Source organism: Pseudopipra pipra, chromosome 11 (genome assembly GCF_036250125.1).
Source record: "Pseudopipra pipra isolate bDixPip1 chromosome 11, bDixPip1.hap1, whole genome shotgun sequence".
Taxonomy (NCBI): Eukaryota; Metazoa; Chordata; class Aves; order Passeriformes; family Pipridae; genus Pseudopipra; species Pseudopipra pipra.
The window spans coordinates 18,416,155-18,433,761 of NC_087559.1; the positions used below are offsets into that span (position 1 = coordinate 18,416,155).

At 38.5% G+C, this 17,607-nt stretch overlaps 1 protein-coding gene across 2 annotated transcripts in view; it reads left to right on the plus strand.

The window, feature by feature from the left end:
- SYN2 (synapsin II) overlaps positions 1-17,607 on the plus strand; it is a 178,070-nt gene that overhangs the window by 112,412 nt on the left and 48,051 nt on the right. The window contains exons 6-7 of one of the 2 annotated variants that reach the window (XM_064667987.1): positions 13,414-13,476; positions 15,786-15,928. The exons of the other annotated variant lie outside the window; for it this stretch is intronic. Coding sequence (XP_064524057.1) covers positions 13,414-13,476; positions 15,786-15,928 — 206 coding nt within the window. The remainder of the gene's footprint in view (positions 1-13,413; positions 13,477-15,785; positions 15,929-17,607) is intronic. 2 annotated transcript variants of the gene reach the window in all.

The window sequence follows — 17,607 nt, forward strand, 5'->3', positions numbered from 1 at the left end:
TCTTTTTTGGTCAAGTAAACAAAGCTGTCCTGTTTTAAGCTCAGTTTTCATTTGCAGGCCCTGATCTTCCCCTGCACTTCTGGGCATTTTCTTGAACTGACATCCCTGTTTTCAGGCTGGACAGAACTTCATTCATGAAAGGGAAAGGTCTCAGTGCTCTGTTTGTGAGCCTTGAACAATTGGCAGTTACAAGGAATAATTAATTACACATAAAGGCTGCAATAAAAGGCATTTTTTAAAAATAATTTTGTCACAGATTTAATTTAAAATAACAAGGAAAAATATCCCAGTGGTGTATGTTGGAGGCTCAGCTCTTTCCCCACATTCCTTATTGATGTAAGTCCTGCTCAGCACAGATCACAGTGTCTGTATTTTCTGGCTGATGTTCTAGGTGGAATACAGACATAAGTACAGAGTTTGGAAATCTTTTTCAACTTCAAATCTTTGGTTGCTGTAGCAATCTGGGTATGTGGAACCTGTAGCCACCCTCTTTTTATAGTGAAAAATGTTTCATGAGGAAGCAATCTAAAGTTTGATTAGAGAGTAATAAAATACATCTCTACATTGACATGCAGGACAGGGCTGCCTAAAGGATTGCATATTTTGTCACTTCCCAAATCGGGCCTAGGACTGAAAATTCATTGACATGACTTGAACCATTTCAATCCAGACTCATGAAAATGTATTTTGTTGAGGCTGAGATTTAGGTGTAACCAAAGTAGCTTGTTACCTTTATGGAGATGTGTACATGTTTTACAGCAACAGATTTATTTTATTTCTGAACAGTTATACAAATATTAGTACTCTGATTCTTTTTGTTCCTCCCATCTGCCTTGAGACACACGGTTAAAAAAAAAATACATAGGTACTCAGAATTATTAGAATTGGGTCTCATTTTTAAAATTTTGACCCACACTCAGCACTGAGCCAGAAGTGTTATACACTATACCCTGACTTAGTTCATGCAGCCATGTTTTGACTTTTCACTTTTCCAGTCTGAAGTTTTGGCATGAAATAATAAGGCTGGATCCAAGTCCAGGACTAACACCTGAAAATAATTTAGACCTGTTAACATCTCTGTTCTTACCGAGAGGAAATGGACTCCTTTCATGGGAGTGAAGAGGTAAAAAGATGTGAGACTGAAGCCTTACACAGGAAGTTCAGGCTGCAAGAAGGCCACAAAAACCCAAAGCAGATATGCCAGTGGCCTCTGTGCTCAGTGGGTCTGGGACTATTCATTTTCAAGTCTCAGGGCAGTAGGACTAGGAAGTGATGAAGGAATTAATTGGGAGCCATTGATTGGTTTCCATATGACATCACATGGCTGCTGTTATAGATAGCTAAGTAGACCAATTTGATTACTGTTTGCTTAAAATTCAAATAATAGAGAAATATGCTGGGCAAACTGTCTTCTCTCACATTGAGTGTGCAGCTCTACCTGTCCTGTGGTTACTTAAGGCACATGTTGTCCAAGATTCTCCAGAACATGTCAAGTTATGCTCTGCATGTCCTCAAGATTTTCATATCTAGTACAATCAAACTAATTGTATAATCAATATAAAAACATTATGCTCAGAACTGAACTTAAAAATAATTTTGTGACAAGTTGAAAATTAATTTACCACTATCTTGGTAGATATAGTTGAGAATTAAATACTTTCACCTGAGTGTGTAGAAATGTAAAAATGTTAAAACTAAATATATGCATATCAATTGTGCAAATGCCATTAACACATTTTAATTGTGATCTTACCTAGTATTGCCTGCAACTGCTCTTGGGATAATTCAGTTGGATTTCTAGGAGTGTCCCAAAGCCATCTGTGCATAGGTGGAATATTGTAAGTATGATCACACCTAGAGAAGCGAGTGGCCATAGGAGAGGTTCTCAATAAATGTATTACCCAGTGGTCCCTCCCCCTAGCTGGCTTTGGGAGGGATGGGTTTTTTGAAACTTCAGCAGAACTCCTGTTTTCTGGTAAATCTTCATTCTGAAAAGTGAGTTTTGTCAAGTTACTGTCAGAGTTTAGACAATTACATCTTAGCTTTTGAAAGGGATTTTAGTAGGTCTGTACTCAGAAACATGCTCTCACAAGTGCAAGAAAATGCACTTTTAGCCTATCAGAGGAGACAAATACTCCCTGTATCTTCTGGTATCAGTGTAGTGCTTAAGTACCTGTTATCACTGAACAGTATCAGCAAGCATTTGGTCTTAGCTTGAAGCTGCATTGGCCTTTTTTATATTTTATGTTGTGGTGGTTTTCATTGTATTAGGAAAATTACTTTTAGGGAGTTTAAAAGGAGCCCCTCTGCTCTGGAGCCAGGCTGGGAGAGCTGGGGGTGTTCACTTGTTGAAGAAAAGGCTCTGGGGAGACCTGAAAGCCCCTTCCAGGGCATAAAGGGGCTCCAGGAGAGCTGGAGAGGGACTGGGGACAGGACAAGGGGAATGGCTTCCCGCTGCCAGAGGGCAGGGTTAGATGGGATATTGGGAAGGAATTCTTCCCTGTGAGGGTGGGGAGGCCCTGGCACAGGTTGCCCAGAGAAGCTGTGGCTGCCCCTGGATCCCTGGGAGTGTCCAAGGCCAGGTTGGATGGGGCTTGGAGCAACCTGGGCTGGTGGAAGGTGTCCCTGCCCATGGCAGGAGTGGAACAAAATTTTTGATATCCTTTCCAACCCAAAGCATTCTGGGATTCTGTGTGAGAAGGAACCCTTGACTCAGCACCCATTCTGTATTGCAGTTAGATCTTGACCTCATAAAATAAAAAGATTATTCCCAAAAGACGGGAATATTCCTTGACTAACTCTTAAGCAAAATAATATTTTATCTTAAATAATAGTAGAGAATTTATAGCCAACATTTACAAATATAAGCAAAATAAAAAGAGATTTCTGTTTGTATAAATGGACTAACAGTACAGGGCTTCTTTCACTGCACAGTATGTGATGATGGCAATTTTCCTTTAGTTTGATAAGTAAGGCATGATATCATAGCAAATTATGTCATCACACTCATGAAGGATGGAGGGGGGCAGGATGAAATTGTGCCCACTCCCTGGTTCTGTTCTGATACAGATGCCACTTGCTAATAAGAAACAGAGAAGTTCATTTATCCTGATTCCTTCAATTTGTTATTGACACAGTAGAAACAACACTTGGCAATTTTTCATTTCTGTCTGGATGAGGAAGTCTGGTGTTGAACTAATGTCTGTTTTCTACTAAAATACAAGCAAATAAAGAGGATTGGGGATGAGCCACTGTACTTGTTGAGTTGTGCAATATCAAAACAAGGCAGGAAACCTAACTGCAGGCAAATTTATGAGCAACTTCATCTCTTCTCCAAGGGAATCCTGATTTTTACAGGACTTCTAATTCTGGAGGGACTTTTTGTACTGTGGTTGTCAGGGGCTCTGTTAATTTTTACTATGAGGCATTAGCAGCCATCAACAGCACCGTGGGCATTAACTACCATCACTCTGTCTTCTAAGAGCCCCCAGAGACCTGTACTAAAACCACTGGTGTTCCTGAATTATGCTGCATAGGGATTGTCCACACAGCTTTTTCCAAAGGTTTTTGATTGTGATGGGATGTGCCGGGGCCACCTTGCTGTCCCTTCCAGCTGTCCGGTGGTCTGAGTCTACTCAGTCTTTTCCTTGGACTGCCTGCTCTGGGCATTACCTCCTGGCAGTCTACAGAGTACAATTTTTTTATCCATCTCAATCTTATTTTCTCTCCATTGTAGCAAATGAATCTTATTTGAGAACGGTAGCAGGCAGGATCCTCCACAGCAATAATTTATCTGTTGCCTACTTGATGCTTTGCTACGATTCTTTTCTCTCTGGTTCTCATTTGGCATTGCATTTACTTCTCCTAAAAACTACTTTCAGTTTACCTGATGTAGTCACAGTACACATCCTGAACAAAACGTGTCCAGTCATGTAGAAAATTCGGAGTTAGAATAATATTTCACAAAATAGGTGAGTTTTTAGGGATTTTAAATTCCAGTGTCTCTGTATGTACTACCTGCTTCAAAAGGGAGAATATTTGTAGCTGTCACTTCTGAAACACTACAGTAAAAAAAACCATCCAGTTTATAGTCACAGCAATTGGGGTAATTGTTTTATAATGTGGCAAAATGTTTCTTGACTTTAGAGGCAGCAGTTTGCTAATTAGTTGGTTGAATGACAGGGATTGAATGAAACACTGATATGCCAGAATCAAAATATCATTTGTTTCTGCAAAGTTTTTGTCTCCAGAATTTCTGCTAGGGATCTGTGGGAACTGCTCTCTTTGATTCACTGCCAGTACACTTAATGTTTTCCTTCTTAGTGACAATTTCTGGTTTTATACTGAGCAGCTACTAAAAGTAGAAGACTTTTCTGCCATCAGATCACTTAGTGTTGATTTAGATATCTGTGATTTTTCAATTGAAAAACCAGTCGTGGGGACGTTGTAGGTTGATTTCCTGATGACAGTGTGGTGTCACTTCACACACTAAGGTCATCTCCAGCCTTGCAGTGACTTCAGGGAAGTGGTTTCTGCAGATCCAGGCTCTGGAGTTGATGTTGATGGGAGATGAAGGCACGGGGTTCTCAGAACACCCAGTTCTGCACCAGCTGCCATTAACATCAGTGGGAATTGAGGTGGCCCAGCAATTGCACTTAGTTTATAAACCAATTTAACTCTCTGTTTTGGGTAAAGGACTCACAGTTAAAGTGTATTTGCCTCTCTCTGGGTACCTGGCGCAATAATAAATTAAAGTTCTACTCTTTTTATCCACTTCAGCTTTTAGATTTCTTTAATGCACCTGTATCTGAAAAAAAAAAAAAAACCAAAGCACATCAGATTCTCCCTTGGCTTGGGGGTATAAAACCTTACTCCAGAGACACAGAATTTTACACCTACTTTTGGCAGGTACAAGGCAGGGGAAAATCTGGCTCGACATTTCCAGACTCTGTTTGTTGGGAACAGCAGCTGGTTGAGGATGAGGTTCCTGCTTTCCTTGATGCAGAGAGGCCTGTGCTGGGCTGTCTCAGTGGTGACAGGAGCTCCCGCCTGGCTGAGCCCTCACTTTATCTGGAAATTGTGTTTTCTGAAAATGAAACAGACCAGAGAAAGTACATCTGCTGCTTGTTTATTGATTTAGGACTCTTCCTGCCTGTTTCTGGGAAAGAAAAAATGGATAAAAGGCCACCTTCGTTATTTCACTTTTAATTTCCTTTCTCCAAAGTAAGCAGAGCAAAATTAGATTTAGGCTGATGCATATTCCACAAATAAATTACATGGAACTAGAGTGATTAAATGAACTTTGCTTGGGGATTATTGGAAAGATAAATATTTAAACACTGAACTCGAGGTAAGTCATGTTTATGCAACACCTGGGGGTTTTTGTTGCTACTTCTCCACCCCCTCTTTTTTTTCTTATTGTGGCTTTTCTAGTCAGCTCAACCATGAGGACATTAAAGCAGGGTGAATACAACCTTCAAAAAACTGTGTTGTCTGTATTATTGCCAGCAGAAGGGGTTTTTTTACTTTTTTTTTAGCCGATGATCTTTGCCTAGTTCTATTTTTATTGACAGATTTGATTATATTTTACACAATATCTTAGATAGAAGAATTCAAAGTAAATTTAGAAGAATTCAAATTATATCTCTTGGAAACTAACCTGTATTGAACCCTGAGCATTGTTAAAAAATACTTAAATTCCAGTAGAAGTTATAAACCTTTGGGTGCCATAGTGTATGAAGCTTGAATTTTAAGGTTTTCTTTTAAATTATTAGACTAACAGTGAAGAAATTGCAGGATGACACTCTACTAACCAGACCTATAAAGTCCAGGAAATTTCTGCAATAGGAAAGGAGAGGTATTTCTATTACAAAATGCAAACAATAATACAAATGGAGACTGTGCTGGTTAACTCTATAGCCATCTACTGGGTAGCTGTATTACCTGCACTACATGTTATCCAAGACAATAATAGTGCCTGGAGGTATTGTGGAAGAAGTTTTATCAAACTAGAATATTCCCTTCATCAGTAAAGGGCATGTTAAGCACATTTACGAAATCTTTAGATGAGCAGATGCAAAAGATTGATACAACAAAGGGATATTTGTCTTTTCAATCTCATAGTGCAAAGAATATTCAATTTTAAAAGGTTGGTGCAGATGAAGTGTTAGGAAGCCATGGTAATAATTATCCTTGCTATTGTGACATCAGTAAGAGAATTATAAATTCTTTTTTGATTTTCATACTAATCTAGAACTGTCTCTAACTGTAAGCCACCTTTATGTTATCAGCTAATTTACATGAAATTTATACTCTCTTGAGGATGTGGATGTGTCCAGAAATTAAAGACCTGAAATGTCTATAGTTGTCAGCATTTTGCAAATGGCTTTTCATTTTCCAAATTGAGCGTAGTTGAGTGTCTGGTCTTCATAGCTAGATAAAATAAAAAAAGGATGTGCTTTTAGTGAGTATTCATGGTGTTTTTATGTAGAGATCTCTAGGCATCTCTACATAATAGATCACAGTGTTACCATCTATGAAAATGTCCTACAGTGCCAATATCCAACAGGATTCCCAGGTAGGTGTGAATGGGATTGTGGTTGTAGTTATTGAACCTTACAGGACCAGGTGTACACAATCCTGGGATTTCAAAGCTGAGCTGGAATCAGACAATTCCTTCAAAAATTATTGTGGAAAAACTGTGTCACCTCCTGCACTTAACAGACTCCATTCCGGGGGGGGAACCATTACATAGCATTTCTGACCAAGAGCTCGAGTTTGGCTCGAGTTTAGAAAAGAATAAACTGAGAAGGCAGAGGTGTAAGGAAAGATGTCAAATCTCTGGTCGCTGCACAAATCCTGCAGAGTCAACCCACATTCACCAAAGCAGAACTGCAGCAGCTGCCTCAACTTACAGAGGGAGTTTCTCCATAAAACACCAGTGAGGTTTATTTTGTCATGTTCACTGGAAGGACATGACTCTTGTTGATGTGTTCAAGGAACAGTTTTTTCTCTGCTGCTGCTGCTGCTGCTACGCTGGAACTGCATGCACAGGACCCAAATTTCAGTTGAAAGGAAATGGATTCAGGAAGGAGAGAAGCATTAGGCATTTCTTAGCAAGAGGTACTGTAGCACAGTATTCATTTTACTTCTGATTTTTCATTAAAGATCGCTGAAAATACTGGTAGCAGTAGAATGTGAAAACAGGGCACTTCTTCCTGGGCATAAGATTAATTCATGAGCTTTATAATTCTCTTAATTTAACTGCTCAGATGTCAGAATTGTAGCATCTCTTTCAATACTTTCCTTCTCACAGAGCAGTTTTTGTTTTGCTCGTTGTTTTGCCTTGTTTGTTGGTTTGTCGGGTTTTTTTCTACCTGGCAGTTCCAAACTGGGGATCTCAATACCACTAGGCTGCATAGCTGTTGGCCTGTCATATACTCTAGGCCAGTGGACAGAAATGGTGGTTTGAATAATGTTAATGAATTCTTTGACAAACACTCTACACTTAGATAACAAATTAAGTCTTCCAGAAGGGTATGGATTCCTTTTCTCAACGAGAAAAAGAATCCTCTGCCAGCTTGTGACAGATGAGGAGAAGGGAAACTCTATGTTTTATCTTTAACTATTTTTTCCTAATTTTTGGCTGGCAGGGTGTGCTTAGTTTTGATCCTGCAATATGTTCTGAATGCAGCCAGTTTGCCAATTTACTACTGTGCATCTCCAGAGCAGGGGTCAGGAGCTTTCAAGCCTTTTTGTGTTCATGCAGTCCTCTGGGACCCATGATTTCACTGGTTATCTGATGTGACAATAGCAGTTCTCAACATACTTGCTTGCTCTTTTAAGCACCTATATAATGTGATCAGTGTCTTTGTTTAACTGTTTTAATTTGGCACATTCGTCTTACATTCTGGCAAAAGCAAAGACCAGTAATTGCAGTCTTTTCTGAACCTGACTGAATTTGCTGTATGTCCTGTTCATTCTGTGTACTTATTAATGGGAACAGAACAGAAGATAGGCCATATGCAAATCTCCTACAAAAAACCATATGCAACATATTAAAAATATCTTGACATTTCAGAAAAGTAGTGCAATTTTATTTTGCGGATTTCAGGCATTTAAAATAGGTTCTGACCAGTAACTAATGAATCTTTGAACCTAATTTGTGTTTGAATCCAATTTGAAAACTTTCCTTGCGACATAGAAAAGGAACGTTTGATGTAATAACTTAACATCTACAGAGAAGTAAAAATCCAAAGCATTTCGAGCCTTAATTAGGATGATTTGATCCCTTACTGCTCCCAGCCCCAGCAGTTTCAAAAAGCTTTGTGGTCCCAGGCTAGGTAACCCCACAGTTGTCATGACCTGAATCCAAGAGACTTAATGACGTGAGAAAAGTGCTTCTGTGACCTGTGTCAGAACACTTGGCTGGCAATTCACACTTGCCTTAATTCAGATTTATCCAGCAGCTTCAGAATACTGGGTCAAATCCTCCCTGTAATTTCATCAGTAGAACTCCTGTTTCAGGTAGTTCCTTGTCTGTAAATCTAAATAGCTTAATTGCAGCTGTAATTACTTTGTAGGTTCCCTGTGTGGGAAACAAAAAAGAGCAAATGGAAAATTGGAGAAATAATGAATATCCTGAGTTCCAGTACTGTCTTTGCTCTTATCAAACTAATACGAGTAGATCCAGTGAAAAACAAATGGTGAACCCACAGCTGTGAGGCCTGTTGAGGGGCTGCTGTCTGGGTTGTTTTCAGCAATTTAAAAGAATTAAAGAATATTGCAGTTGCTACCGGAGGTGGTTTGAAAGGATGACTCTTGGACATGGGCCTCCAGCTTCCCCACGGAGATTGTGGAGTCCAGATCTCAGGGTGTTTAGAAGCTCTGCCAGTGCAGCTCCTCTTGGTGTCAGTTCCCAGCTGCTGTATTCCCGTTGCAAGGACACAGCCAAAACCCCAAATCCATTAATTTTAGAAAAAATGCTCCTGCAACAACTACAACAATTAACCTCAAAGGTGTTCATCTGAAAAAACGTGTCAGGCCCACCACAGGATCCATTTCGGGGACATTCATGCAATGCCATGAAGAGGTTGATTTTCAACTGGACTGCCTTGAAAATGATAAAATAAATGGTAGTTATGTAAAATAAAGTGATAGTAAAGAATTAAGCTGCAAGCAAATGAGCTCCTGAATGAAAACCACTAATAGATAGTCATTTGGAGAGAAAAAAAGATATATGTTATTAAAAACATGGTGATTTTTCAGACAGGAGATTACAGATATTATTATCACTTTTTAAACCCATATATTCTGTTGTATTTCCATGACAGATTTAATCACTTCTAATATTTAATCCCTAATTCTCCTGTGTCCTTAAACCCTTCCACAGTGCAGTTAACCATGAGAGCATTAGACTTCTAACACTTAGGGAAGTGCCTGGTCTGCCAAGTGGTGTTAAAACATTGCTGCTACACTCGTTGCAACTCATGTCACCTGAGAGCAAACCCCCAGTTGGAAGGTGTAACAACCATTAGATATGTCCAGTCATTAACTATGAATTTTTATTCATGCTATTAGTATATGACAAAAAACATTGAAACACGTCAGTTCAGTAAAGCCACTTCCGTGCTAAATATTTGTGAGGTTAAAACTGAAGAATTGACTTCTGTTATCCAGATTTTAAAAGGATTCCTCTTCAAAACATTTTTCACTACTGCCTTTTATCTGCTGTTTGCTCTCCTTGGCAATGTGTCTTCAAGTAGTAGTACTTAGTTCTAATCATAGAAGTGAGTCATGCAACTTATCCTAAGTCAGTGTTCTGTTGAAATGAGACATCACATTTACATAAAATAACAATATGAGAAGTTGAAACCAGATAAATGGAAGTGTGTTGACTGAACCCATCTTTGCAATTTTTGAGCTGATAAAACATTTGAATACTCAGTGGTGTTATTTTGATTAATGACATTGTATTAGCAAATATCAGTATATACCTCAACTGCCTGTATATGTGTTCCTACATAACAGTTTCTCCAGTTGCTATCGACATTTATTACCAATCCTATCATATTCATATCTATCTACAGAAAATTTTATTCCATATTTGCCAAGTATTCTGTTTTATGTCTAATTAATAATGATGGTTTATTACATTGCTATTTAAGTTAGAAGTGCTGTTTATCCTATTTTTTTAATTCTGCCATATTTCGTGTATATTATATGTATGTGCAATGTTTCATGCAGTGTAGACATTTCCATCTCTCATATTTATGAACTTACCGGATTTCTTCTTGGTCTTTGGGGTTTTTTCCCTCAGTTTTTAATTGCCACTGTAGAATTGTTTTGTAAAATGGCCTTTGCCCCTCAGTGATACATTCCAAAGCAAACACACAGTGAGTCCTATTAGTATCCACTCTGTTGAAAGTGGATCCATTGATAGATCTTCTTTCAAGGTGCCTCCTTATCAAGTAATTATACTGTAAATTAAAGGGGAAAATCGTGGAACCAGTAAGTTTTCACCATCACTATCACACTTTTATCATATATAATAGGTAGATAGATAGGCAGACAGACAGATAGATAGATAGATAGATAGATAGATAGATAGATAGATAGATAGATAGATAGATAGATAGATAGATAGAAATAACTACAACTTCATCAGCCCTGGGTTTATGGGCCTGTCACAGAGATTGATAAAAACAAGAGAAGTGCTGGGATAACTTAATTTTGTCTGCCTTCTGTGCTAGCTGTCTTTTTTCTATTTGAAGTTTGAAACACATCATTCAGCTCTTTTTCCCAGCTGCCACCTCTTCCCTCAGGCTGTTCTGGGATGTGGTGTCCCACATGGAATCTTGGGATCAGGCTCCAGAGGGAAATGATGTTAGTGCATTTTGTGAGGTAGAAAGCACAGATACTTTTCCTTTTAAAAAAAAAAAAAAAAAGAATTGGTGCTTGTTCCTGTGGCCCACAGAGGGTTCCACAGCTTTGGGATCATAGGAAGATATGTGGTCCTCTTAATTACAGGAGTGCCATTTGTATTTCTATAGTTAGAGCATTTCCATTACAAACCCCAGTTCAGTGGTTTGTAGTTCAGTCATAGAAATGTGGTCCTGTCCTTATGACTCTTGAGTCAGGCAATGATTTGTTCCCACTCTTACCCCCCAAAATTAAAAAAACCTGCTTAGCTTTAAAATCTGAAAGCAATCCACAAGTGACTAGATGTTGACTGTGCAGGACTTCATGTTCCTACAGTTTAGCAAGGACTTTCTTCTTAAATTGCTGTATAGGTGACCTTTACTGTATAATGCTTTTGCAAATGCTTATGGCTATTCTGAAACTAACCTATTGTTTTCATGCTTATGTGCCTTAACTTAAACTGGTTATATGGAAACAGAACTTTAAAAAGCAATTGAATGTATTTTAGATTTAAAGACCAGGGCTTTAAGTGGTGCATAAACAAGAGTTAAATAAAGGGTGTTCAGAGTTTTCAGTTATCAATTCCTGCAATGTTAACCAAAGTATCCAGAATTTCTCCAAGAAAATACAAGTTCCCTTTACACAGGCACAGAAATGTGGCAGCTGCAGTTACACGTGTAATATAAACAACTAAGAGATGGTTTGAGAATGGTCTGCTTGCCTGTGGTCCTGGATTTCAAAGCTCAAGGGTGCCCTGGCAGAAGATACATATATGAGATCTTAACTTATGAGATAAATTAACCAGGAAAACTGCACATCTTTAAATCAAATCTGGTTCTCTCCTCCAAAGACACACTAGCCCTAGTTTTGGGTTTGATGCAGAAATCAGTGAGAAACCTCCCCAGCCTATGTTGTGTAGCTGCCAACTGTGGGACCCTGTAGTTTCACCAGGCTTTGAAAACTCTGGTGTGTTAAAAGGGTAGATCCAAAGATTCCTTCTCTTTCTTTTGATGAGGCAGAGCAGAAACTGAGATTCTGTCAAAAAACAAAGAACTTGGTTTGATTTGATTAGATGTCCTTTATATATATATTTATATATAATATTGCATCAGTATGCATTTTAGAAAGATCAGAGAAAGTTCATTAAAAAAAAATAAGAAAAGAAAGAGATTCATGTCTTGTACTGGGAATGTGAGGGTACGTAGTGTGGAATATGATCCTTTCAGTGAATGCTCACTTGTTCTCGTGCAGTTCCAGTATTTTTAAAGCAGACATCTTTAAATCATATTGAAAATAAATGTTTAAAATATAGGAAAAGTGTGTGTGTATTGTAACCAGCTTTGTAACCTGCAAATAGGTTTGGGCATTACCAAACACCAAATGACCTTCCTATTCTTGATTTCAATGTCATTTACTGTCCCATGATATTTTCCATATAAATTCTGTGTCTTTGTGTGCAATGTTGTGCACAGTGAGATAAGTGTGAACTCCATTTAATCTCTTGCCAATCCTTTTTAAGTATTTGGAAAACTGACATCTCATAAAACCTCTCGTAATTCTTAGTTCATTTTCTAAAGCGTCATCTTTGCCTTTGATTGTATTTACTGCATTGAAATGTGGTTCTAAATGAAGGTTTTGGAGCCCATAACACTGTCCTACTGCTTCCCGGTTTTATTACATGTTGCAGATGTTCAGTTTTTTATTTCTAGTTACAATCCTCTTCTACTAAGTCTGTGTGTTTGTGCTTGGTTGAGAGATGTTCAATATATGTGCATTTTAGGTGGAAGAAAAAGAAGTGCCAGCTGTGCCCATGACTGGGAGATATAAAACTTCAAATGAATGATGGAAGTAAAACTGGCCATTCACAGACCTCTCTGAGAGACAGAACCACTGCCATTACATTGAATAAAGTGTTTTCATATGCTTTTGTATATTTGATTTCCCACCCAATAGCTGAATTATTCCTTGCATTCTATGCTGGAGCTTTCCTAGAAAACTTGGATGTTCTGTGTCAGGATCTGCCTTTAAAGCAAGCTTTGTGGTGAATTAAACATCACTGCTTTCATAAATGGTCACAAAATGTATCTATAGCCATGCTAAAGAATGGAAATCAAGGTGAAAAGGTGGCTAATTTGACCTTGTTAATGATTATAACCTTGAGGACTGTGAGTTTATGGGTCAAAAAACACAAGCAGGAAAACATAAAATAGGAAACAGCAGAAATTCAGTTAAAAAGTGAAGTCAAAGGACAGACATAGAAAAGAGAAATAAACCACTTGGCTGTCTTGGGAATAACACAGACCTCAGAAAACACACACAGTAAGTCATCAAAGCACAGGATTACACAGATGATTAACAGTTCGAGTAACTACATGGCAAGAGCAGCTTTGGCCTCATTGTTGTTATACTTAAATAATTTCCCTAAATGATGTTGCTTAATCCTTTAACTGCTGGTTGCTATCTCTAACCTGTCTGTTTTGTTTCCCCCCTCAGCTAACAATGCCAACCTTTCCTGTTGTTGTGAAGATTGGACATGCTCATTCAGGCATGGGAAAGGTGCAGATGCTACTTATTGCATGTCAGGAGCCTGGGTGTTTGTCTACAGTACTGTGCATGTTCATTCTTTTCCTGGATATTTTACTTTTCAACTGTCCAGATTCTGCCTCAGATCCCTACCCTTGCAAATCTCTGCTTGTCTGTTGTTCAAGAAAGCATCTCTCTTCGGGAAAATAGAAATATGCACAATATTTTTTCACATGGAGGCCTTTGCAATTTATGCATTGCCCTGCCCAGGACACTCTTTGAAATATGCTGAGATGCTTTCTCGAAGCAAAACCTTGTTTATTAATTTGGTTGATTGCACTGAAACTCTGAGAGTCAAGATCTGTTGCACAATCCAGCTTTTTGAACCTGGGAATATGGGAAGGTTTTGCCTTGGTTCTTTATTAGTTTCAGCTTGATACTGAACTTTTATTAATATATTCTCTGTGATTGTTTCATACCACTATATAACTGCTGCTTTCTTTCTCCAAAGTAATTGCATTTCAGTGGTGAGTACAGTTGTTTTGGTATCACTTATCTCACAGTGCTGGGTCGATGGGATATGATTCCAATCCCAATTTCATGGCTATCAGTGCCAATTTCTAGTCATTACAGGGTAACTTCACTCACTGAAAACATTTCAATGCTTTAAGTGTTTTAGATTTTAAAACAAATCATCAGAGAATAGTTACATTTATCATTTTGAATTCTTCAAAAGCTCCATGAACATAATGTTTGCCACTAGTAATAGAAATAGAAAACTGTTTTTATTACAAGTTATACTATATGTTATCTTCTTTCGTCTATCACTGTTTTGCTTTATTTCATGGTTAGTAAGTCAGTGGAAATCCAGCAGCCAATTTAATTGAGAGCAGAATTGACCACTAATTAAACTGCAGTTTATGTGGATTGCATATGTGAAGTGTTAGAATATTTCAATATTCACCTCTCGTTTATAGAAAAAGAAAAATAATGGACAGAAATGTTCAGCATGTCATATGTCTAGAAATAAATCTAGGGTTTTTTTAAAAAACCCTTAGAGATTAAATGCCAGCCTTTTGTTATTAACTGCTTAGTCAGAGTGGAAAGGAAGGTTCTCCTCATAACCCAGGCCTCCCTGAGGGCACTGCCAGCAGGAGTGTTTCCAGTGGTCCCAATTACACTTGTACAGGCCAGTAAATTTTCAGAAAATCAAGTTGAAAGCAGGCTTTGTGTCTAGTTTTGTGGCTCTCAAATGGCAAATTACTCTGTATCTTTCTCCATCTGAGAGCTGGGAGTGAATAGTTAGACTTTGGACTTTTAAATGCTGTTTGACATGCAAGTCCCACCTCCCTGAGGGCCCTCAGAGTCCCTTTAAGTACCAGGTGACAGTAAAAGCAAAGGAGATACTGGACTTGCAAAGAGTTACAAACTCTCCAAATATTAGATACCATGAGAAATACTAATCCCTGCCTCCTTTCCTCACCATTCTGACATTTGGAGCAGTATGGTGGAGATCCACCTTCCCTCTCCCATTTTCTACCAGCCCCAAGGTTTCTCTTCTGAGTTGCTTTTACTCCCTGTTTCAGCCAGCTTTGAGTCACCCACAGAGATTTGCCCTCCCTTGGACAAAAGCGATGTCTCTCTGTCCACTAAAGTCTCCTCCCTTTCCCTCTAGATCAATATTCCCCACTTTTCCACCTCCTCCTTATTTCAAGATGTGGAAGTTGATGGCTTAAGTACCATTTAGAACCACCTTAGCACAGTGTTCCACAACTAGGAAATTTTACTCCTGCAAAGCCCAAATCCTTGCAGAGAAGTGAGAAAAATGAGAATAATGATCCTGCTGATTTGGGCCAACCCTCTGTGCTTCCCGTGAATGTGCACTTATCAGGATATCCTGACCCTTCAGCTCCTCCTTCATGGGAGGAGCTTCATGGTGGGCTTCAGATACATTTAGTTACTTGAGCAATTTATAGAAGCGGCAAGAACTCTATATAAATTAGGGTTGGATATCACACCTTAAAAAATGCTAACGCTTGCAGATGTATGTTTGACAACCACCACTTAAAAAAAAAATTAAGGCAAAATGAAATTCCACTATCTGCAATTTTCTTTCCATAGATGAACAGGTAATATTTTGCTTAGAAAAACAGAAACTTTAATGCAAAAATGTTATAGAATCTAGAGATCAGATAAAATATCCTATACTTTTTTAAATAAACTCATGCTGTCAGAAAACATACTTCTCATGAATGCCATTTGCAACTGAAATTTTACATTTTATTCCTAATTACTCTTTTTTCTTTTGTATATGCTGTTGTCTTGTGACATGATGACTGCAGATCAAGGTAGACAACCACTACGATTTTCAGGACATAGCCAGCGTGGTAGCACTTACTCAGACCTACGCCACCACTGAGCCCTTCATAGACTCCAAATATGACATCAGGATCCAAAAGATAGGCAGTAACTACAAAGCATACATGTGAGCCAAAACCTTATATTCTTTCCTGCTTTGTTTCAAAATTGATATGCACCAATGAGATGATGTTGGATGAATCTCTGAGCTGATGTGGTGACTCCATGCCTCCATTGTCATACTGTCTGGGAAGAGTGTTTCAGACTTTTTAGATCTATCAAGACTATTTTTTAAGTTGATTGTGACTGGGAGGAGGAGAATAAGACAGCATGTGAGCCTGCCAGAATTGGTTTTCTGCTAACCTGTGCTTATTATTTTCTTTTAAAGAAAGAAACAGTTGGAAGGGGATTTGTTTTTGTAGGGAACTTGTTAAAAAAGATTCCTTTGTGTCTTTTCAACTTAGGATCAAATTTTCTTCTCCCTCTAAGGATAGCTGGATGTCATTCATTCACACAAATCTGAATTGTCACACTTTTATGGAACAAAGCCCTTTCTTTTTAACATAACACATGTAAAAACAATTCCAATCTTGCAGTGACCTTCACATAGAGGGAGAAAAATCTCTTCTAATTTTGGAATCCAGGTGTTTGTTTAAAGGTCATGACTATATGAGTCATGTTTCATATTTACAGACAACATTAAGCTGGAGCAGCAAAACAGGTTGTCGTGTAGCAGTTGAGGTATGGTAACTGTGTTTATATATATTTTTACTTATCAATTTTTAATTATCAAGCAATGTAATCTGATGTACACTGATTTTGTTCCTGGTTTTAAGACAAGTTAGATAATCTCATGGCTTAGTTCCCTCATGCTTATGATTCTGAGGCAGCAAAAATATATCAGAATACAGATAAAAATACACATGTACGTTTACATACGTGCACCCATGTACACACACAGAGATATTTCTGGAGGAACTGGTGAACATTGGAGGGATCAGAGATTTCTTGTATGTCAACATTTGTAAGGTTCTTTATCAGTCAGGTTCTTTATGAGTAGAAACATTTGAACTCCAAGCAAAGCATAAATACCAGGAGCAGGAAAAGTTGGAGCTTGGTTAATGCAAATGCGTAAAATGTTTTATAATTTCAATGTTTTATACTTTAAATGGGTTGACATTAAGTGCCAAGTAATTTAGGAACAGCTGACAAGTTCTATGAGAAAGCAGAACCTTTTGCCCAATGTGTAAAAATATATCTCCTTAGGTTGCTATCAGAAGGTCACACACTCTTGACTTCTCTGCTGAGACACGACTGTCAGAGGATCCAAACTGAGTAACTGCTGGTCTCTCCTTACCTGTGACTGACCAGGCACTGGAGGGAGAACACCAAAGGTTGGGCCTTTCCAGGACAGCTCAGTAGTTCATCTGCCACTCACGATACATCTGAGAGGCCTCAAGAAAGCACAGCACAGACCTGGGTGGAAATACTGTTCCCATAGGTCAGACCACCCAGCAGTGTGGACACTCACTCTTTCTGATTTGTTTTGAACCCAGAGTTATCTAAGTTTTGCAGAAACGGTGTGTTGGAAATCTGAGTTGGACACAATGACCAAGGCAGAACACCCAAAAAGCTCGTGCGGATTGAAAGGTTTCTGAAATCCCTTGCTGGTGATTTTCAGTGACACAGAACTGTGACATGCTCCCTACAGAATTACAGTGTGTTGGGCATTCCCCACCTCTCCCTAAAGGCAACAAGAATCTTAAAAAATGCTTCTGAATTATACAGCATTTAATCCCCAGCTGC